We start from the raw sequence: 18,450 nt of genomic DNA, 5'->3' as shown, positions 1-18,450 counted from the left end.
AACATCAGAAGTTTAGCAGTACCAATTAGCCTAGCTGCATGTCTTTGGATTATGGGAAGACGTGAGAATCCCTGGAGGTGACCTGCACATGGGGAGGTCGCATGAACTCCACGCATAGAGCCGCGAACAGCGCCACCTACTGAGCCTTGGTAATCATAGCGTCCAGCTTTGCCCAGTAGCCTTGTTCTTGTCGTGTGTTTTTTTTGTGTGACTTGAGTCTGATTCTGTGTTACATTCACATAATCGCCTATGAAGAGTTAATGAATTTGAAATTAATGGAAAAAAGTCAAAACAGGTGCAGTTATTCCAGACACATAAAATTCAAAAGAACACAATATTATGGGAGTTTTGTATCGATAGCAAGAATGTGCCTTGATTTCATAAGAATAGCGAGAAGCAGACAATAAAATTATACGTATGTCTTAAGCTTTTGATTGGTATTGTATGAATAATTCATACGTTAGCAATTTGGTGTTGATCATAAATAAAGTTCTTTCTGGAGAATTATCTGCTGTTTGTGACCCACCAGCTGAAAAGACAGAGTAACCCATGACATATGATCTTGTAGCAGGTTTGTCTGGATTTGTGTTGAGCAGCAGTTTCAATGGCTGCCTGCTTCCATTCTTGACATAACTTGTCTGATAACGCTCTTACAGATGACAAACTCGCATTAATTTGAAATTCAGTTAAACTTTCACAAACATTATGGTTACAGACATGTGTCTCTGTCTGAAGTTTTTGAATACATTACATTGTTGTTGTACACTTTAAACCTGGTGATTAATCTTAAATTAATTAATTAATTATCAGTAAACTACAGAGTATAATTTAAAAGTCACGGTGCAGTGATGCGCATCACGCAGGAATGGTGGACAGTCCTAGTAAAATTCCAGAGGAAAATGCAACATTTTTCAATCGGCAAGCTGCATATGATGTCTGTGACATAAAAAGAATATCCACCATGTGTAAATTAAATGTTGTGGGAAATCTGGAAAGGGTCCCGTGAATTGTTTTCAGGGAATACTAACTACTTTTCGCTCTTTTCAAATGGGTATGCATGAAGCCATCGTGGTATTTCATATAGCCTACAATAGTTTAATTTAGCCTCTTTATTTGTTTTACGTTTTTAAACCAAACCAAACCAATGCATGAGTTAAAAGTATTTGGGACAAAATTTAGAAATGGATGATAAAAACATTTTTAATTAAGTTGCAGCAAGTGCCTTATTGATAAAGACTAGGCTACGTACTACGTGAAAAATCGTGTACTGCCAGTATATATATTATATAAGTCCGTCCTTTCTGTGTATTTGTATGTCATCTGTATTCTCACTGGTCTCTTTTATTTAGTTTATCTAGTGAGTATTTTTAGTGTGCATAGTTAATAAAAGGATATTTTTCATTTTTGCTAATCTGGTGCTTCAGAATCATACGATATAATTTATAGTACTGAATTGTTTTGTTACACGACCTGGCAGTTTTTAACTATTTCCAATGCATTACAGCGCACCAACATTACTTAAAACGATTATTTATCAATAGTAGGCCTAATAGTTTTATACAAAAGCAAGTAAACGTCAATGGGGCGTTTATGATGTTAATGAGTAGGACACCTCCCATTACTTCGGTCTGTTTTTTTCGAGTCCCGAAGTGAAGACGGGGGAGGTGAGGCTGCTCATTACAGGCTGGGTATCAAATTGCAGCCTTGTGAGAAGCGGCAGCCCGGCTGGTCTGAGCCCGTAGGCAGTTAGCGCGCCGCCGCTCCCGGTGAAGCATGCCCGGCCCGCACGCCGAACCGCCGCCTTCACACCAGCAGTAATAGGACTGTTCGGGGTTCGGGGAAGCGGAGAGCCGCGTCTCCTAAGCGAGGAGAAGCCGGTGGGCGCATCATTACGCGGAGGCCCTCACTGCACACCGAAAAGAAGATGGCGGAGTTCTCCCCCGTCCTGCCGCTGCGCGATGGGGCTTGTCGGCTGGGCCAGCCCCTGTTCCCCCGCTCCCGGTCCGGCTCGGAATCGGAAAGCGAGCTGTCCCAGAGCCTGGCCCGCACCAAGACCCGATCGTACGGCAGCACGGCCAGCGTGACGGCGCCATTGGGGGAGAAATACATCGAGCATCGAGTAACACACAGCGATACCCTGCAGGGCATCGCGCTCAAGTACGGCGTGACGGTGAGGATCTGCGCCGTGACTTTGCCATCTAATTATTTATTGGGAAAACAGACATACGCAGGTCAAATCGGTATAACAATATTTAACTGCGTTTTCATATGTAATCACTTGGGCTAAGACATTATGCCATGTAGCGGCGCTACTTCGCCTTTATCTCCTAGTTCTCTACAAATTAACACGTTTTCGCTGTAGAGTCTGCAGCAGATTTATTATTTACCAAGTACTGGTGCATCTGCTACGGTATATTTTTCATGTTGTAATGGATTTTACATCTTTCTGCCGTCTGTCAATTATTCTGAAATGAGCCGGCTTGGGGGTGTGTGTGTCATAGTGGGACATGTTCATGACCAGGAAGTAGCTGTGCGGTCCCCTTTGCACGTGACGCCTTTGGGGTCCCCTTTGCACGTGACACTTTTTGGGGTCCTTTAAGATCCCATTAGGGAGTCACCTGTTTCAAACTGTGCAATTGTCAGAGAAAACGTAGCACATTAAGACCTTAGATCTCCAATGAGGATCCGTGCTGGTTGAACCATAAGTGGAGGGATTGAATTGCCTCTGGACGAAAGTTTCAGGGGGAAATGTTTTGAAGAAACGATATCAATCCACAAAAGTTCGAAATGACTAATTACGTTCCTAAAGTGTTTGGTGCGTGCCCTCTCTGTTTAGGTGAAGGCGGCTTGCATCATTTCATGCAGTCTGAAAATAGCAGAGGTGGATAGTTCAAGTCCAGAAAGTAAAAATTCGAACCAAGATTTTGTCTCAACCAATCAGTTGAGTACTCTGCCATTCTTTATACTGAACTGGTTGTTTGAAACAATATCGTAGGTCTGGATTTTTCTAGACCTGAAGTTTCCACCTCTAGAAAATATGATGGTTATGGTGCTGAAGGGGTTGATGGCAGAGGTGGTGGGGGGGCTGAGGCCTCTTCATGGCTGAGTTCTGCAGTTTCTGCTTTGGTTAATGCACCACATTGGGCTTGATAGCAACCCATTCTCTTCCCACGTCTAACGCAGATGGAGCAGATAAAGAGAGCCAACAAGCTCTTCAGCAATGATTGCATGTTCTTGCGGAAAACTCTAAATATTCCTGTGGCCTCCGAGAAAGCCACCTTCCTCAATGGACTGACTTTAGAGTCACCAGACAGCGAGGGCAGCGACAACTGCCTGGCCCAGGAGCGACCTCACGCGGCCCTGGACACAGGGGACACCTTGTCCACCCCATCCTCACCTACGTCCAGCCCTCAGGAGACACAGAACCAGCCCCTGAAGCCAGAGGAGCTCTCAGCCCAGGACTACTTACAAAGGCTGGACCTGCAAATCAAAATATCGAAACAAGCAGCTCAGAAACTTAAAGAGGAAGATGACCGGTAAGAATTCTCCTTTTATGTCATACCATAGCCTGTATTGGAATTATAGCAAGTATTTATAAATGAATTTTTCATCAAGTGGAAATAATTGATGTATGTCATATAGTGCTACATAACTATCATAGAAGTCATAATTAATTGAACATGGTTTTTAATTAAGCAATTAAGTGTCCTCTGCAGTAGTTTTGCTTGATCCTTTTGACCGTCTGAGCTACATCCTCAACTCTTGTAGACATACAGTTCATGGTTTCATGTAGACACTGCCAAGTGAGAGGAAGAACCTCCCCACCTTTGAGAACATCTAAGCTGGCTTCCTCCGAAGTTTCACTAGGAAGAATTTGCTGGTTTGTTTTGTAATCCATCGCATCCACAAATATTTTTGTCAGCATTTTCATACTCATGCACATGCGTGTGATATGAGCTGTAACAGCTTCCACCATTGGAGTAACCCCCTTTTCTGCAGTGATGTTGTGGTGTTAAAGCTGCTAACCACGGGTGCTAAGTCTCAAATGAGAGCAGTTAGCAAGGCAGGGTGCCTGCAGAAATGCATTATTCAGAGCAAATCCATGTATTTTATTCAAATTCAGTCAATGTGTAGCTATTTTTTAGTTCACAATTTACAACTGGAATAGTATTTAAAAATATGTCTATTAAAAATTGGCAGGAGTTGTTCTTGTATTATTAATGGTAAAAATGGATATTATTCATTTTCTATTAATATGCTGAATTCTCTGCTGACAGAATCCTGTAGTCCACTTCAAAAGGCTTTTTTTTCATAATTTATATTAAAAAAAATATCCATGGCAAGAACTATCTATGAATATAACATTACATGTTTTAAAGTTAATATATAATTTGAAATGTGCTGTCAGGATAACAAAATATACCCTTTAAGCCTTTTTTTTTTAAGTGACTTTGTGGTGGTTATGGTTTCAACATCGTGGCAACCAACCAACCAATCATTCGTTCTGTTGTGAACCTGCCTAATTTTCTTCCACCATTTAATGTTCTGTTAACACTGCGGAAGCGCTCTAATTCTGTTTGTTAGCTGTAGCTGCACTGGAGCAGAATGCTACTGAATAAATGATGACAAATGGAGCAGGAGTGTGAGGGACAGCGGAGGCCAAACTGCTTGGCTGCCCTAGAGGCTGTTACCATTAACACCATTAACGCAGAGCTGTGGGGAGAAGGAACATGGTCGCAGCAGAAGATGCTGACCCAGACGAACATTGAAATGCTACTTTCTGATGCCGTGGTTCAGGAAATGAGACATTTCAAGCCATTTGCACCAAAAGTGGAAAAAATGCCACGAATCAGGGCCTTTTGTGGGTTGTTTCTGCCAAGGACTCTTACAGGCCTTAAGGTCACATACAGTGTGGAAAAAAATATATAGACTAATTTTCGAGGTTCAGTCCCACCCCCTCCGGCCCTGACAGCTGGTCAAATATCCTACTAACATCTTTCCTTCCTTTTGTGATGGACTTGAGGGGTGTAATCAGTCTTTTATTGCCGTGTTTGTTTGTGTTCTTACGTTTTGTATTTATTTTTTTGTGTTTACAGAAGTGATGGACCTGATGGTTCAGACCCGACCACATCTCAGGAGGAAATATGAGAAAGCGGATTTATTTTTGTTCTCTGAGAGTCGCTAGCTGAATGACAATGACACATCTGACACCAGTATCTCATCTTTTGCTTTTCTATATATTTTTTTTACATCCCTTTACTGAGGTACAAAATAGGATTTTAGTTCATATCCTCATGTTTGCACTTTGACATGTCATCTTTTTGCCTTTGTTGTTGTTGTTTGTTGTATACCTCTGAGGTCTTTGCATCATATGAAAGCTGTTTGTTTCTGACATCAACACAACTGCTATCGCGCTGTGTGGTCTTGAAGCTGCAGTACAGTTGATTTATTTCCTACGAAGTCACAGGAACGCCAAACAAGGAGAGGTAATAGCACTTTATTCTGGCTGTCAATGTGTTTCACTTAAAGCCTCTAAAGATACAGTTGTCCTACATATATACAGGTCTGTAGTCTTTCTTTGATTCATTAGGAGATGTGGATGGTTGGAAGCCCTATTTTGTTGTATTTATTTTGCTTGTTCAAAATCTATTTACAAAAGGGACAACTTTATTTTAAAGTTTGAATGTGGTGTTATTGTGAGACAAATATATTTTAAAATATTCAGGTTTTATTGTTTTATTGTGCTCTTTCGTTTTGGGTGGCGAAAAATAAAGTGTTTGAAATCAGTCTTCTCCGAGATGTACAGAGTACTTTGGAACTCGTCTTTACAGAGCACCATTGGGGAACATTACAGGTGGTTAACAGGCACTGTCATGGCTAGCTTGTTGAAACTGTTCTGCATTTTCCAAAGTAAGTAAGTGACTCACAATGGCATTGGCACGTACTGTTTGGTCCAATCCTCTGACCGTAATTTTTTTGGTTTCCTACCAGTACAGACAGATATCGTTGTTCACAGCTATATGTTAAGCCATATTTTCTCTCTCGAATCAAAGATGTCCGTACTATTGATTGAGGGGAAAATGTTGAGAAAGGAAAGGACTAGTCAGGGATTTTGGGGGAGCTGGGGTATCTTCAGACTTTCTGACAAAATGCCCACATTCATGGCTGGTATACAGAGGCTGTTTTGTCTCCAGAGAAAGAAGAACAGATGTTATTCAGAACTCAAGACACACCAGCAACCACATGTCGTGCTGCTATGGAATTTGACATGGATTGTGGTGCTGTGTGCCTTGAGGTGTTTTAAATGCCTAAAATCATGGCATTTACATGTAAAATCAGGTAACCTCTAAACCTGTGTTACTCAACCTGTTCCTCAGGGATCCCCAGATGTTTTTGCTCCAGCCCCCTACCTATCTGACACCTGCTGGGAGGGAGCAAAAACGTGGACTGCCTGAGGGTTCCTGGGGGCCGGGGGGGGGACACTGCTCTGACCTCCACATCACTATTTCTAGGTCAGACAACCTAACAGGCTTCTTTGCTCTTGACGGTGACAGATGATATGTTATAATTAATCTTGCAGTTTTATAATATGCTGCTGTTTTGCTTTCACTAACAAAGTTCACTGTGTAACACATTTTAGCTGTGCTGTACAGAATGTATGGTAAACTTCTAAAAGGACATAGTCTGATTATACTGATTTTATAATTCTGTCATAATAAGACTGAATTACTGTAACAAATATCAAAGCAAATGAGAGCATGTAGGGTAACAGGCTCAAAATCAAGAATAATTAATACTTTTTCTCACTCAGCTTAGATGCTAATCTGTTTTACTGTGCACCAATGGGAACTGATTTCTACAATTTGATTTTAGACTTAGATTTTAACATCTGAGCAGTTATGGGCAGTGTAATGTTGAGCTTTACTGCTCAGACATTTTACTCCAGTGACACATGCAGTGGTTGCACCCTAAACCTAGATACTGCCAGTGACACATGCAGTGGTTGCACCGTAAACCTAGATACTTCCATTCTCAGGTTACAATTTACTTTCTAAAATGCACAGAAATGGAACCAGCTACACCAATACAGAAAGGAAAAGTTTTAATTGCTTTTACATTTTGGAAAAAAATCACATATTTACATTTAGAAATACTTCATTATGCTTCTTAAAACTTCAAATGCTTTTTTGTGGTGTGGCTAATGGAGACTGAGTCTCACACAATGAGGAGTTAAACAGCGCCACCTCTTGGTCTCTTAAAGAGCTCTTCTCAACAAAATCTCGCCAGAAATAGCAAATCATGCTGAATGTCGCTGATTGGTATGAATTTTTTTTCCGACTGAACTGAAAGCCATTGCACACTATTTCATATTTTTGCGCTAACGAAAAATACCTGTGTTGGCATGCTGTGGAACACAGATTGGTATGAATGATTATAAATTCAACATCCATGTTAAGACGATGCTTGGCCACTATTTCCTACTGAACTGGGTCTCTAGTCTATTCAGTGGTTTTCACATCCACTTTGTTGTCAGTTAAATTTTTCAGTATCTTTTGTTTCAAGGAGCCTCTCACCTTCGCTGTGCTTTCCCTTCCGCGCGGTCGTGGGTGACATTTTGAGGTGGTAGCCAGATAATTCAGTGGCATTAGTCAGTCGACAGTAAGCTGAACAGCACTGTACTATCACTGCATAACATAGGGTACTGCAGTTTGAAAGAAGTATTCAACAATAATAATACGATTATTGCTGCGTTACTAATTTAATATAACCACGTAGGGGTAAACCTTCTGGGAAGCGTGAGGCAGTTAGTTTCATGTCCATTATTTATCTTTGCTGCACACCCCATTTTTTTTCCGTGACTCTCCTGCCCCACGCACCCCGGGACGCCCGCAGCTTTACATGCTGCTGTAAATCCGCTTGATGACCTCGCCCTCGTCCTTCTGCAAGATGCCATTGTCCACATAGGTGTCCACTTGCTGGTCCATGAAGTCCCTCAGCTTGGACAGGTCGTAATCTGAACGGAGAAGTCAGCCGTTACTGCAGGGTTACTGAGGTGAGGGGAATTCTCAGGGTCATGGGATCAATGCAAGTCTGACAGCCATGACTATTAAAAGCAGGTGTGGAATGGTGTTCCTCAGCATTCCTGTACCAGAGAAGAGGCTGGTATCAAACCAGCTTCTGTATACTAATTTTGTCCTCCTGTGTCCTTACAACAAAAGGCAGTTGCTTAAACTTGGTTTGCATTACTCAACTTTGACAACAGTTATGTGTTTAACAGAAACTCCTCAGAAAACTTTAAGTGAGTTATGTAGGGTGCATTCACACTACCAAGCTTTAGTGACTCAAATCCAATTTTTATTTATTTTGTGCCTGAATGTGACTCGGATCTGATTTTTTTTTTCAGGGCTTTGTGGACACATCCGATATTTTCAAATCTGATTTGAGTCACTTTTATATGTGATCCTATATTATATCTATCCGATTCATATCATGCAACATAAATGTGAAAAGTCAGACTGGGATTCCTGTGGTTTTTTGCCTGTATGCATGTGCTGAGCGTTGTTTTTTTTTTGTCGTTGGTGATGTAGATGACGCGCGTGAAAAGATATCAATGTGCGCATGTGAACCCATTTGAAGGACAGGTGTGTTCATATTACAGTTAGATATAGGTCACTTGTAATTATGAATGTGAACCATCCAGACAGGCAAATCTGATCTGAGCAAAAAATCGGAATTAGACAATCAGGCTTGTAGTGTGAACGTAGCCATATATGCCGACAGACACTGCCAGACATTGTTCGGCACGATTCATTCCCACGTAAACTTGATTTGTGTAGGAGACACATTTAAACCAAAGTGACATCCATTTTTGAGAAAGCAGAGTAACCGGAGGCCCAATGGTGAATCTAAGTCATGGAATTTGAACCGGCAACCTACTGAGCTACACAGCCCCACTTGACACTGGGGGCAGAAAAAAGCTGAACCTATTTTTGCTGTAAAACCACCCTGGCCATTATCAAGCCTTCCTCCCCTGCATCGGGCACAAATCAATAACGGAGTGAAAGGGAATCTTTTCCCAAATACCCAGAGAGGCGCCGCTGCATGTTAATGCTTCTGTGGTGGGGGCAAGGAACCCTTAGCTTAGAAAGGGGAATACAGACTGGCCCTGAACTTTGACGGACGGCATGTAGAACGGTCTCTGAGCAAGGAAATACCTAATACAGTCACGTCCAGCGAACAGAATAATGTACTGGAGGTAAACTTTAAATAATGGTTAAATTAGCCATTTTTACTCTGAGAATTTATGACATACGCCTCTAGTGGTGTAACTAGCATTCTCCATCATACAAAGGAGTCACATACAGCATGCTGCATTTGAAGACTAAATAATATTTTTATAAGACTAAAGATCGGCTGCTCACTGGTTATATTTAAGCATCATGTGAGGGTGCATTTCTGCACAGCCCTGAGTCTGCCTGAAGCCATTTTATACGTTTACATCACACCTCCATTTCATACCTTTTACTATATTTTCTTTGTATCTTTATTTTACTCTACTAGAGTGGGACACATTCCTGTTTGCAGCCATGAGCCAATTTAAAAATAATTGCAGTAAATTAAATTTCTAGATGTTTCACTGCTCTACTCAGAGACTGAAAAACACTGCAAAAGCAGAAGCAATTAACAGTAATAAGACTCAACACAATGGCAGCTACGAGGCAGCACACCAAGGCTCTAAAGGAAGGTTTATGCAAATTACAGGTAGTTAGCGAAAAAGAAGCAGAAAAGAACAGAAGGCTTGTATCTCAATAATTAGCGGAGCCTTTCTGAGTTTCTTATAAATATTCATGAAACTTCTGGGTAACCCAACTGTTCCCTTTCACCAACTTCGCTAATTTCAATTGCAAATTTCACACAAAAGACACTAATTTTTCTCCAGTGGGTTTTGACGCCGGCTTTTCTGTTGACCGTGCTGCGACCCAAGGGAGAGAAGCAGTGTTTCCCCCGGATTAAAACGGCCCTAAGGTGACTGTGTCCAACAGATTATAGTCCCAGATTAGCACTAGGCAGTTTATTCACCCTGGGTTTGGGGGGGTGGGGGTGAATGGTTTTTAAAATATAGACTGCTACTACTAAAGCTAACGAGATTGTGACCTTCTAGAGACACTAGCTGTGGACACAGAGGTCATTAATCTGGGATCGCCGAGACTGGATAAGATGCAGTTTAATATGAGGTGCATGCTCACCTTCCTTGTTGGTGTCTTTTTTGTGCTTTTTGAGCCACTCAATATTCTTCCTGATGGCCTCCAGGTAGATTTCTGACTTCCCTGGGTGGCCTGACAGAGAATAAAAGAGCAAGAGAGAGCGAGTGAATGAGCGTCTCATTGCCCCAGTCACAGCAAACATAAACAAGGCCTTTGCGTTGATGAGATATGGTTGCAGTGTTGAGTTTCAGCTCTGCTTGTCTTGGAAGCTTCTGGAAGTGCAGTGACACGGTAAAAAAAAAAAAAACACATCCAGATTCACACTCGCATTAAATAAAAAAAATTACAATTGCTTTAGATGTCACCATAATCTCTAATCAATGTCTTCTAATTCAATTTAGACACAGAAGCATTACGAGATGATTTTTCCCAGTGTTTAGTGGAAATAAAAAGTAATATTTCATGTATCACTGTCATGGAGTTTCTCTCCCTTTCTCAAGTGTGTTTCTGAAGCTTGGCCTGATATTACGTAGCAGGCCATCCTCCCTTTGGGACTATCGCATGGGCATCAATATTACAGATGTGCAATAATATCAAACCAGCCATTGCCGTATCAGTGTTACAGAATCCACATGTCTCCAGGCAGACCGAAATGGGAACCATGGAAACGAATCGAGCGACTGGAGCCAAGCGTGGGTGTCCGTTAGCTATTGAGCGCACCTGTCTCGACGACTCCCTGGCTGTCCTTGGTGGAGTCCTTCAGCGACTCGTACTCTTTCTGCATCCGGGCCGTCGCTTCCTTTGTGTTGTCCACCTCGTCTCCGCTTCTCTCTAGAACAGGGACCAAGAGCTGAATACGGCCTGGACGTGTCGCGGGTCGGTGAGTCCCTCCTCCTGCTTACCTGTGGGCGGTTTTATGTCCGACGCTGCCAAAGATTTTCCAAGTTTATTCTTCGTCTGAAGAGCAATCATGGCGTCCAGGTTTTCTGCATTAAACCACAGATAACGCATTATTTTCCTGGCAAAGACTGTGGTGTGGAATTATAAGCAAATTTACGCAGACGTGCAACATTTTCAAATGTACTCATGGTTTTGTTATGCTCACACCACGAGGCATTGTTTTCGCATTGTTGTAATATCCTTTAATCTGGGTCAGCCAGTGCGATACATAACTTTATGCAATCTGTAACAGGGACCTATTTTTATTTGTTGCTTGGAAGCTGTTCTGTAGCATCTCGAACCCATTTAATCTTTTTTCAAAAATGTCATTGCCCTGACCCTTTCAGGTGAACATTGTGAATGTGCAACACACTGAGGCCGAGCAACAAGTGAGTCATCTCACTGCATGTGACGCTGGCAAGCGGGCAGCATCATCAATGAACTGTTTCCAGGCAACAAAGACTTTGATGTGCTGGACTTGGTGGAACTTTGATGTGGTGCCACTTCCGTCACTGGAAACCCACATCACACACGGGGAATTTTTATTTAAAGGTCATGTTATTTTACTAATCAGGTTTAAGAGTATGGAGTCCTTAAGGAATTAAACCAGGTTAAGTATACTTCAAGATTTGTAAGGGTCTATGGGAAGAAAGACATTGCATTTTGTTGGAACTGTTAATCTATTTCACCATATGCTGGTGTTCAGTACCCCACTGATGCAGAATGCTGCGTGAATGTAGAGGACAGTATTTCATGTGTGATGCTCAGTCATCAGACTCCCTCTCCACCTTCAAGAAACTCCTCAAGACCCATCTGCTCCATGAATTCCTCCTCTAGCTTGATGCCTCTTTACCTTCCCTGAATGTTCTTACGTTGCACTTCTGATCATTGAATAGTCTTATTAGGTTCTTGCTTTGTTAGGAGTCGATGTGTAGCTTTTGCTTCAAAACTGCCTGGAGCTGTACCTGGGCGTTCATTTGAAGCTTAGTTGCACTAATGCGTAGGTGACTCCTCAACTGCATGCATGTACTCGCTTGTACATCACATTGGACAAATGCGTCTGACCATCTCGCTGTCTGAACTCCTCCAGGAATGCAGACATCATTCAATCGCCTTTCCTCTTGATGAGTTTCAAATCATCAAAGATGTCCTTCATTCCCCACATTCATCTGTGTTTTGGCACTTAAATGTCCGATAACATCCCCCCGCCACCCACTAGAGTTTAATTTAAGGATCAGTTGACAGAAGATGAAAGGGTTCCAAGTTGGAACAAAAGGTGCAAGATTGCCTTATTCCACTCTCCATATCTGTTCACTGATATGGCTGCTTAAAGGAACAAATGGAACTCTCTGGTGAGACAATACATGGAAAATATTCTCCCAATCGCGCAGAGAAGGCCTAAAAAAATGTATTTTGAATTTAAACCATTTTTTTTTTGTAGAGACTTTGAAAAATGTAAGTCAGTCAAAGCAATAGCATATAAGCCTCAGGTCTTGCTGAAAATCAAACCACAATCAGAGACAATGATTCTAAAAAGCTATGATTTAAGATGAAAGATCGCAGTGCAACACAGTGACTTATTTCAAAGATCCAGCCCCGAGTTATAACTGCTTTTGATCCATCTTTTAGGTCCCACTTCCCGAGCCATAAACCCCATGCACTCTTACCGAGGTAAGACACTCCTTCCTCCGGTGTGATGGTGCCGTATTTGACCATCATCTTCACAAAATCAATCAGGGTTTTCATAATGGTGATCAGAGTTTCTCTCTCCTGTGCATCTTTCTCTTCAAGGCAAAGGAATCGGGCAATTATTTTATGCAACATCAAAGGTGTATTTATTGTACAAATGCGTGACCTGATTTTCCATTATAAGCAAAGCTCAGTTAGTTGAACAGCGTGCAGGTAATGCAACAATGATGACTGCTGGGCAACCACCTTCTACTCTACCTGAGCTGAGGCTCTTGAGGAGGTTGTAGAAGTTGGGGAAATACTGCAGGTCGTCCAGGCCGTCCATGGTGCTCATCTCACTGCTGAGCTCTGACTTCCTGCGTGGGGCCTGCACACCATCCACCGTGTCATCGCGACCCTGCTCTCCTGGCTCCGCCACCCCGCTCTCCTTCTCCACCTCACCCCCGATGTCCTTCCTCGCAGTCTCCTGCCGATGATGGAGCCGCCAGATCGTCACATCACATCAGCGGCTAACTCTGGAACTCGATATCCGCAATACCCGAAGCCTGAACTTCTTGAAAACTGTTTGCCTGAGCAGGAATACTCCTGTAGCTCAACAAGTAAAGCATTGTGCTGACAATGCAAAGGTTGTGGGTTCAAATTGCAGGGAGCATGTGTAAATTATAACCTTTCCCTCTAGTGTAGGTTGCTTTAGGTAAAAAGTTAATAATATGACAAGCATTACACCAAGCTCAAAATTAACAAAGGATATAAATTATATTTGCACTTTCAGAATTCCAATTCTGTTCCAGATCTAAAGCACGGTGAGAGCACTGCACAACTCTGTCCTACTTATTTGGATTCCTAAGTAGATGCTAATGGCAACTATAGGCAGAGTGAGCATGCAGACTGGTTTGTGCCACCTTCAGACCATGGTTCTGCTCCACATCTTTGGTTCTGGAGATGGGAAACTCCATGCTGATGTCGTCAACTTCATTTTTTTTGGCGTTCTTGGTGATGAGGTCTTGCAAGGCCTCAGCCACCTCATACTCCAGTGTATCAGCCTGGCTCTCTGTAATCTGAGACAAGACAGAAAAGCACAGATTCGCACTGTCCGGGTGCCGCTGCATCTTGTCTTGGCAAACATGACGTTCAAATGTAACATAGCTGGAAGCTCTTTCATCTTTATGCTGCTTGGGTTGTTTGTAGTCAGTAACTCCTAACATAGTTACAGGGTGGTTCTGCTACACGATCCCTCATTTGCTTTACCGCGACATCCTTTGGGAGGCACAGCCTGAACTCAGGAAGCGAGTGCTCAGATTATAACTCCTTCATACCAGCCCGAGCTTCAAGAGCTTGGAGACAATCCGGTCGAAAACTCCCCTGTCGTCTTCTTCGTATATTTTGTTTGCGATCTTTTGTACGATGTCCTCTGCTGTTAGCGGGGTCCCGTCAAGCTGCCGGAAACTCTCTGGATCGTCTGCAATGGATAAAAGGGAGGCTTCAGCCTCGAATTCGGGGGGGGGCGGTAGGGGCGATGTCTGTCTGGAAAATCTCTGTGTCACTTTGCCCATGAGATGTTTCCTGGCAGTTCGGTAAGTGACTGCCATCTCAAGAGGCTCTCTCAAGCGTCATTGGGCAGCCTGGGTGGGGGGGGGGGGGAGCTCGGATCTTGCTGTCCTAATGGACTTTCACCTGCAGTCCTGTTTTCTGTCATGCAGTTCTGTTACATTTCCAGGGGATGTGTGTTTATTCCTGCATATACTCCATGAGCCTGTGTGTCTCTGTGCTTAATGTCTACGTTGTCTGTCTCTCCAGCACGGTTCATCTTGACAGCACTATCAGTACAAAGTTAAAATGACATGAAATATTTAAAGTATTTGAATATTTTTGGACTATCTTGGCTCTACGTGATCCTAATAGTCACTTTTGCCTTTTTCTAATGGTCTAGGAAACATTCCCTCTTAATGATTCGGCATTATCCAGTACTCTAAAATAAAATAAATCCACATGCAGTTTAACGAGATTCAAAGCCAAGCGTTTCCAAGCTGCTCGGCCCTTTAAATAAGCCGACAGTGTGGGCAGGACGCCAGCGGAGAGACCCAGGCAGTGCTCCAACTGCACAAGGTCAAGCTGTTTGGAAATCCAGCAAGAGTAGGATTCAGCGGAGAGTGGTTCATGGCAAATCCCTGCTAGGACGCCATGCTGAAAAGTGGCTTTACTGTTTTTACTGTTTTGCCACTACTTTGAGATACTCCTCACTGGCAATCTCAGAGAGGCTCACAAACTGAAGGTAGTAAACCCAGATGAAATACAAAAATGACGACCGTTTCCAAATTCTAGCTGTTTTTTTCACAGTGATACGATTGCTTAGTTTCTTCCTCAGTCTGATTAGTCAAATACATAGTATACTGATATCGCACCATTTTCCCTGTTCGGTAGACCGAGCCCGGCCGCCTCGTACCTCTGAATCTGTAGTCCATGCCGTTTTTGGTGGAGTCGTAGTCGTCTGTCAGTCCTCTGCTTTTAGTGGAGTCAGCATCTTCTGTAAAATGCTGCCCATCCAGGACGCCGGTGCTGGGACTCGCCTTCTCGGGATTCTTGGCTCTCTCTGCTGCCGACCTGACGGTGCTGAAATTATTGTTGTCAGGATCTATTCTTGGCTCCGTTGAGTCAGACCGGCGTGTTTCTTCTGACGGTATAAAACACAAACAAAACACAGAGCTCTGCATTTGGACTATTCTGCATTTTCACCATGCATACTAAAATGTCAAAACTTATTAGCTGCGTGGAGAGGATTTTACAGGATCACGGACACCAATACGTTGTGTAGCTCAGGGTAAAAAGAGCATCCTGACTGGAGTTTAGTCATAATTGAGCAGACCTGCCATAATGGGTGTATTACCCTTGTAAAGACGACACACATCCTAAACCTACAGCTTACCGACTGGTTTGGCTTTACTGACACTATCCGCTTCTGCGATCTGTAGAAAAGACAAAATATGTTTCAAAGCGTGTTTTCACACATTTCACTACATTTTTAATCACACTGCATTACATTACTCTTCTGCAATATGGCGAGAGAAGACAGTGTTACATCAGTCCTCCAAAACCCGCGTTTTAACAGTATATTACATCCTGCTTTTAAAAACAAAACCAAAATAAAAAAGTCACATTTTTCAGTTTTTCCCTTCATATTTCAGCGTTAAAAAATCACCTGCTCCTCCAGTGGTCGTTCTTCACTCAGCTCTCTGTTATAAACAGTATGAACTGCAAAAAAATGTATAATAATAATTTATTAACGCAACAAAGACAACTTAAATTAACCGTGATCTGTTCGCGTCACCTCGTCCAAATTTCATAAGCAAAATTCAGGAAAAATGTAAATCAAATCTGTCCACTGACCTACGGCAACATTTTCATGTCCCAAACAGGAACGACCGCAAACTAACCGGATTACCGTTACAATGATTCTACTACGATTAGAACAATACACATTCGATGGACAAAACATTAATAAAGAATATCTCTAGTTTTAAAAACCAATTTATGCAAAAGGATAGCACGACATTTATATATAATACACTACATATAAATATATACACTATAAATATCAAGTAAAAATACATATTAAAACGCATAAAGGGTTAAAAGGTGAGAATGTTTACAAGACGATGCCACTTACCATTTCTCAATGCGGGTGTAGGAAAGGAACAGATGTGGTACACAGTTATAGTGAATATGTAAGTGATGATTAAAAATCCCGTGCTCTTAGACGCCATCCTTGTGGCTTGTTGTGTCCGGAAAATGGGATCCCCACTAGTGTATTGTTTAAGGCGTACTTTAAAAATGCCCGTCAGATTTCCGATGGCTCTGCATAAGCAAGACTCGCTTTCCACCCGATACGAGCCTCCAGGTACCGATGCTTTCTAGTGGCGTCGCGGAGCTGTTGCGCGTCCGCTGGTGCTGAAAGCGGGTCGCTGGCCGCAGATAAGGCAGCGTCGCAGTGCGCAGCCGCGCTGTCTATGGCGCCCTAGCAGGACGACAGCCGACCGACCGGGGAAAACTAGCGGCGGAGGGGCGCGGGGCAGGCGGCTCCCCGCGCTGCGCCAGCCCCCGCTCCGCCTGCGTCAGTCCACCATCACGCTACGTTTCCACCTGGTGACAGCGATCGACCCACAGACGGATGCAAGTTCATAGCAGAAGGCGATCAGGGCCGGATGAGGTCGCCTTTCCTGTAAATTCGCCTGTAAAGCAATATCGAATTCCCGTCAATGCAGCTACATAGCATTGTATACACTGTCAGTAAAATGGGGACATTTTAACGGCATGTCTTTTCTACATTTTTAAGTGCACTAATTAGTAGGGTGGGGAGACCCATGTATTTTCTATTACAGCAGCAATTACTGGGATGCTAATTGATGGAATTCAATAAATTCAAGAAATAAATCTATACCGTTCAGAATTACAAAATAGGACTTTGTAAAGTAAAACACGTCTTCAAATAATTGCGTGCATATTATCTACTTTGCGTGACTTATTATTGTTTTATTTGGATTTCGATAATTACCGAAAAGCTGGTAGTCGGTCCGGTTGAAAGGCCACGCACTTGACCCTGAGACTTTTTAGGTATCTGGACGTGCCCGAAGTGATAAATCCATTGTCACGCTAAATGTGAGTTAGAAAGCGTTTCAGCGGAAAACATGAGGTATGACTTTCAACTGACGGCATATCTTTGATTAATAGGGGTTCGGTTCGTTGCCCCCTTGGGCTGGATTTCCTTCTCCACTCTGCCAGCAGTAAGTAATCATCCATTTTTTGCCAGTGGGGTTGACTGATATACCACTGCTGTCCTACTGAGAAAGGCCTTCTTTCTGTGACATTGTCTTGATTCATCCCTGTTCCTCCCTCTGTCCTGCGTCAGCTTGTAAATGCTGTGAAAGGGCCACTTGGTTTTGCTGGCCTGAAATCTGAGGAACTGACGCATGAAAAATGATCAGCATATAATAAGATCTCAGCCTTTGATATCATATTCGATCAACTTTAACTGAGTAATTGGGCTCCAGGATATTTAAATACGAGGCTTTTTCTAGCGAAGACCTTTTGTTGTTGTTGTTGTTAGATTTTAATGAATTGTAACAGCCTGGTTGAGGCAAAGTGTATTTTTGGATCACTGTCTGACTTCCGTAGGTTTGGAGCGACCCAGAATCCAGCTGGCCCAAAATGCCTTATGCTAGACAGCATCATCACTGTCAGCATCAAGACAAGGGCGTAGCTAGAAATTCTGGACCCCCGACAGAATGTCAAATTGTATGTATAATTTTATGTGTTTGAGGGTCCCTGTAACGTTCTGGGCCCCCTGTGTCAGCCAGGGTATCCATGCTCCTCTGCCCCCCCCAGCCAGGGTATCCCTGCTCCTCTGCCCCCCCAGCCAGGGTATCCATGCTCCTCTGCCCCCCCTGCCAGGGTATCCATGCTCCTCTGCCCCCCCTGCCAGGGTATCCATGCTCCTCTGCCCCCCCTGCCAGGGTATCCATGCTCCTCTGCCCCCCCTGCCAGGGTATCCATGCTCCTCTGCCCCCCCAGCCAGGGTATCTATGCTCTGACCCCCCTGCCAGGGTATCCATGCTCCTCTGCC

The 18,450-nt window shown here is 43.1% G+C and overlaps 2 protein-coding genes across 4 annotated transcripts; one reads left to right on the top strand and one right to left on the bottom strand.

The window, feature by feature from the left end:
- Window positions 1–1,572: 1,572 nt before the first annotated feature.
- Window positions 1,573–5,787, top strand: lysmd2 (LysM, putative peptidoglycan-binding, domain containing 2). Of its 3 annotated transcripts, XM_023814109.2 has the most exons (4): window positions 1,573–2,170; window positions 3,184–3,536; window positions 3,794–3,880; window positions 5,097–5,787. In XM_023814109.2, coding segments are annotated over exons 1-4 (687 nt in total). In that variant the 5' UTR covers window positions 1,573–1,924; the 3' UTR covers window positions 5,098–5,787. The 3 variants fall into 3 exon arrangements, with proteins under 3 accessions (XP_023669877.2, XP_023669879.1, XP_023669878.1); XM_023814111.2 differs by lacking the exon at window positions 5,097–5,787 and having other exon boundaries at window positions 1,583–2,170; window positions 3,769–3,880; XM_023814110.2 differs by lacking the exon at window positions 3,794–3,880 and having other exon boundaries at window positions 1,593–2,170.
- Window positions 5,788–7,085: 1,298 nt separating this feature from the next.
- scg3 (secretogranin III) lies at window positions 7,086–16,892 on the bottom strand. The gene is made up of 12 exons (XM_023814108.2): window positions 16,498–16,892; window positions 16,030–16,082; window positions 15,757–15,796; window positions 15,277–15,504; window positions 14,150–14,292; window positions 13,736–13,891; window positions 13,092–13,299; window positions 12,812–12,928; window positions 11,108–11,191; window positions 10,926–11,036; window positions 10,248–10,337; window positions 7,086–8,014 (listed from the first exon to the last, which is right to left on the bottom strand). The coding sequence occupies exons 1-12, from the start codon at window positions 16,592–16,594 to the stop codon at window positions 7,896–7,898; spliced, it is 1,446 nt and encodes a 481-aa protein (XP_023669876.2). The 5' UTR covers window positions 16,595–16,892; the 3' UTR covers window positions 7,086–7,895.
- Window positions 16,893–18,450: the final 1,558 nt, after the last annotated feature.

This window comes from Paramormyrops kingsleyae, chromosome 11 (assembly GCF_048594095.1).
Source record: "Paramormyrops kingsleyae isolate MSU_618 chromosome 11, PKINGS_0.4, whole genome shotgun sequence".
NCBI classification, from domain to species: Eukaryota; Metazoa; Chordata; class Actinopteri; order Osteoglossiformes; family Mormyridae; genus Paramormyrops; species Paramormyrops kingsleyae.
This window is presented reverse-complemented; position numbering and strand designations above follow the sequence as displayed.

Bases quoted from the DNA above. Each gene is read 5' to 3' on its own strand.
- scg3 (XM_023814108.2), bottom strand. From the start codon at position 16,594: ATGGCGTCTAAGAGCACGGGATTTTTAATCATCACTTACATATTCACT. The intron at 14,293-15,276 runs GTACGAGGCGGC...TATCCATTGCAG, and splicing joins CATGGACTACAGATTCAGAG to ACGATCCAGAGAGTTTCCGG. The intron at 13,892-14,149 runs GTATGAAGGAGT...GTCTTGTCTCAG, and splicing joins AGCTCTTGAAGCTCGGGCTG to ATTACAGAGAGCCAGGCTGA.
- lysmd2 (XM_023814109.2), top strand. From the start codon at position 1,925: ATGGCGGAGTTCTCCCCCGTCCTGCCGCTGCGCGATGGGGCTTGTCGG. The intron at 2,171-3,183 runs GTGAGGATCTGC...CGTCTAACGCAG, and splicing joins CGCTCAAGTACGGCGTGACG to ATGGAGCAGATAAAGAGAGC. The intron at 3,537-3,793 runs GTAAGAATTCTC...GGTTTCATGTAG, and splicing joins CTTAAAGAGGAAGATGACCG to ACACTGCCAAGTGAGAGGAA.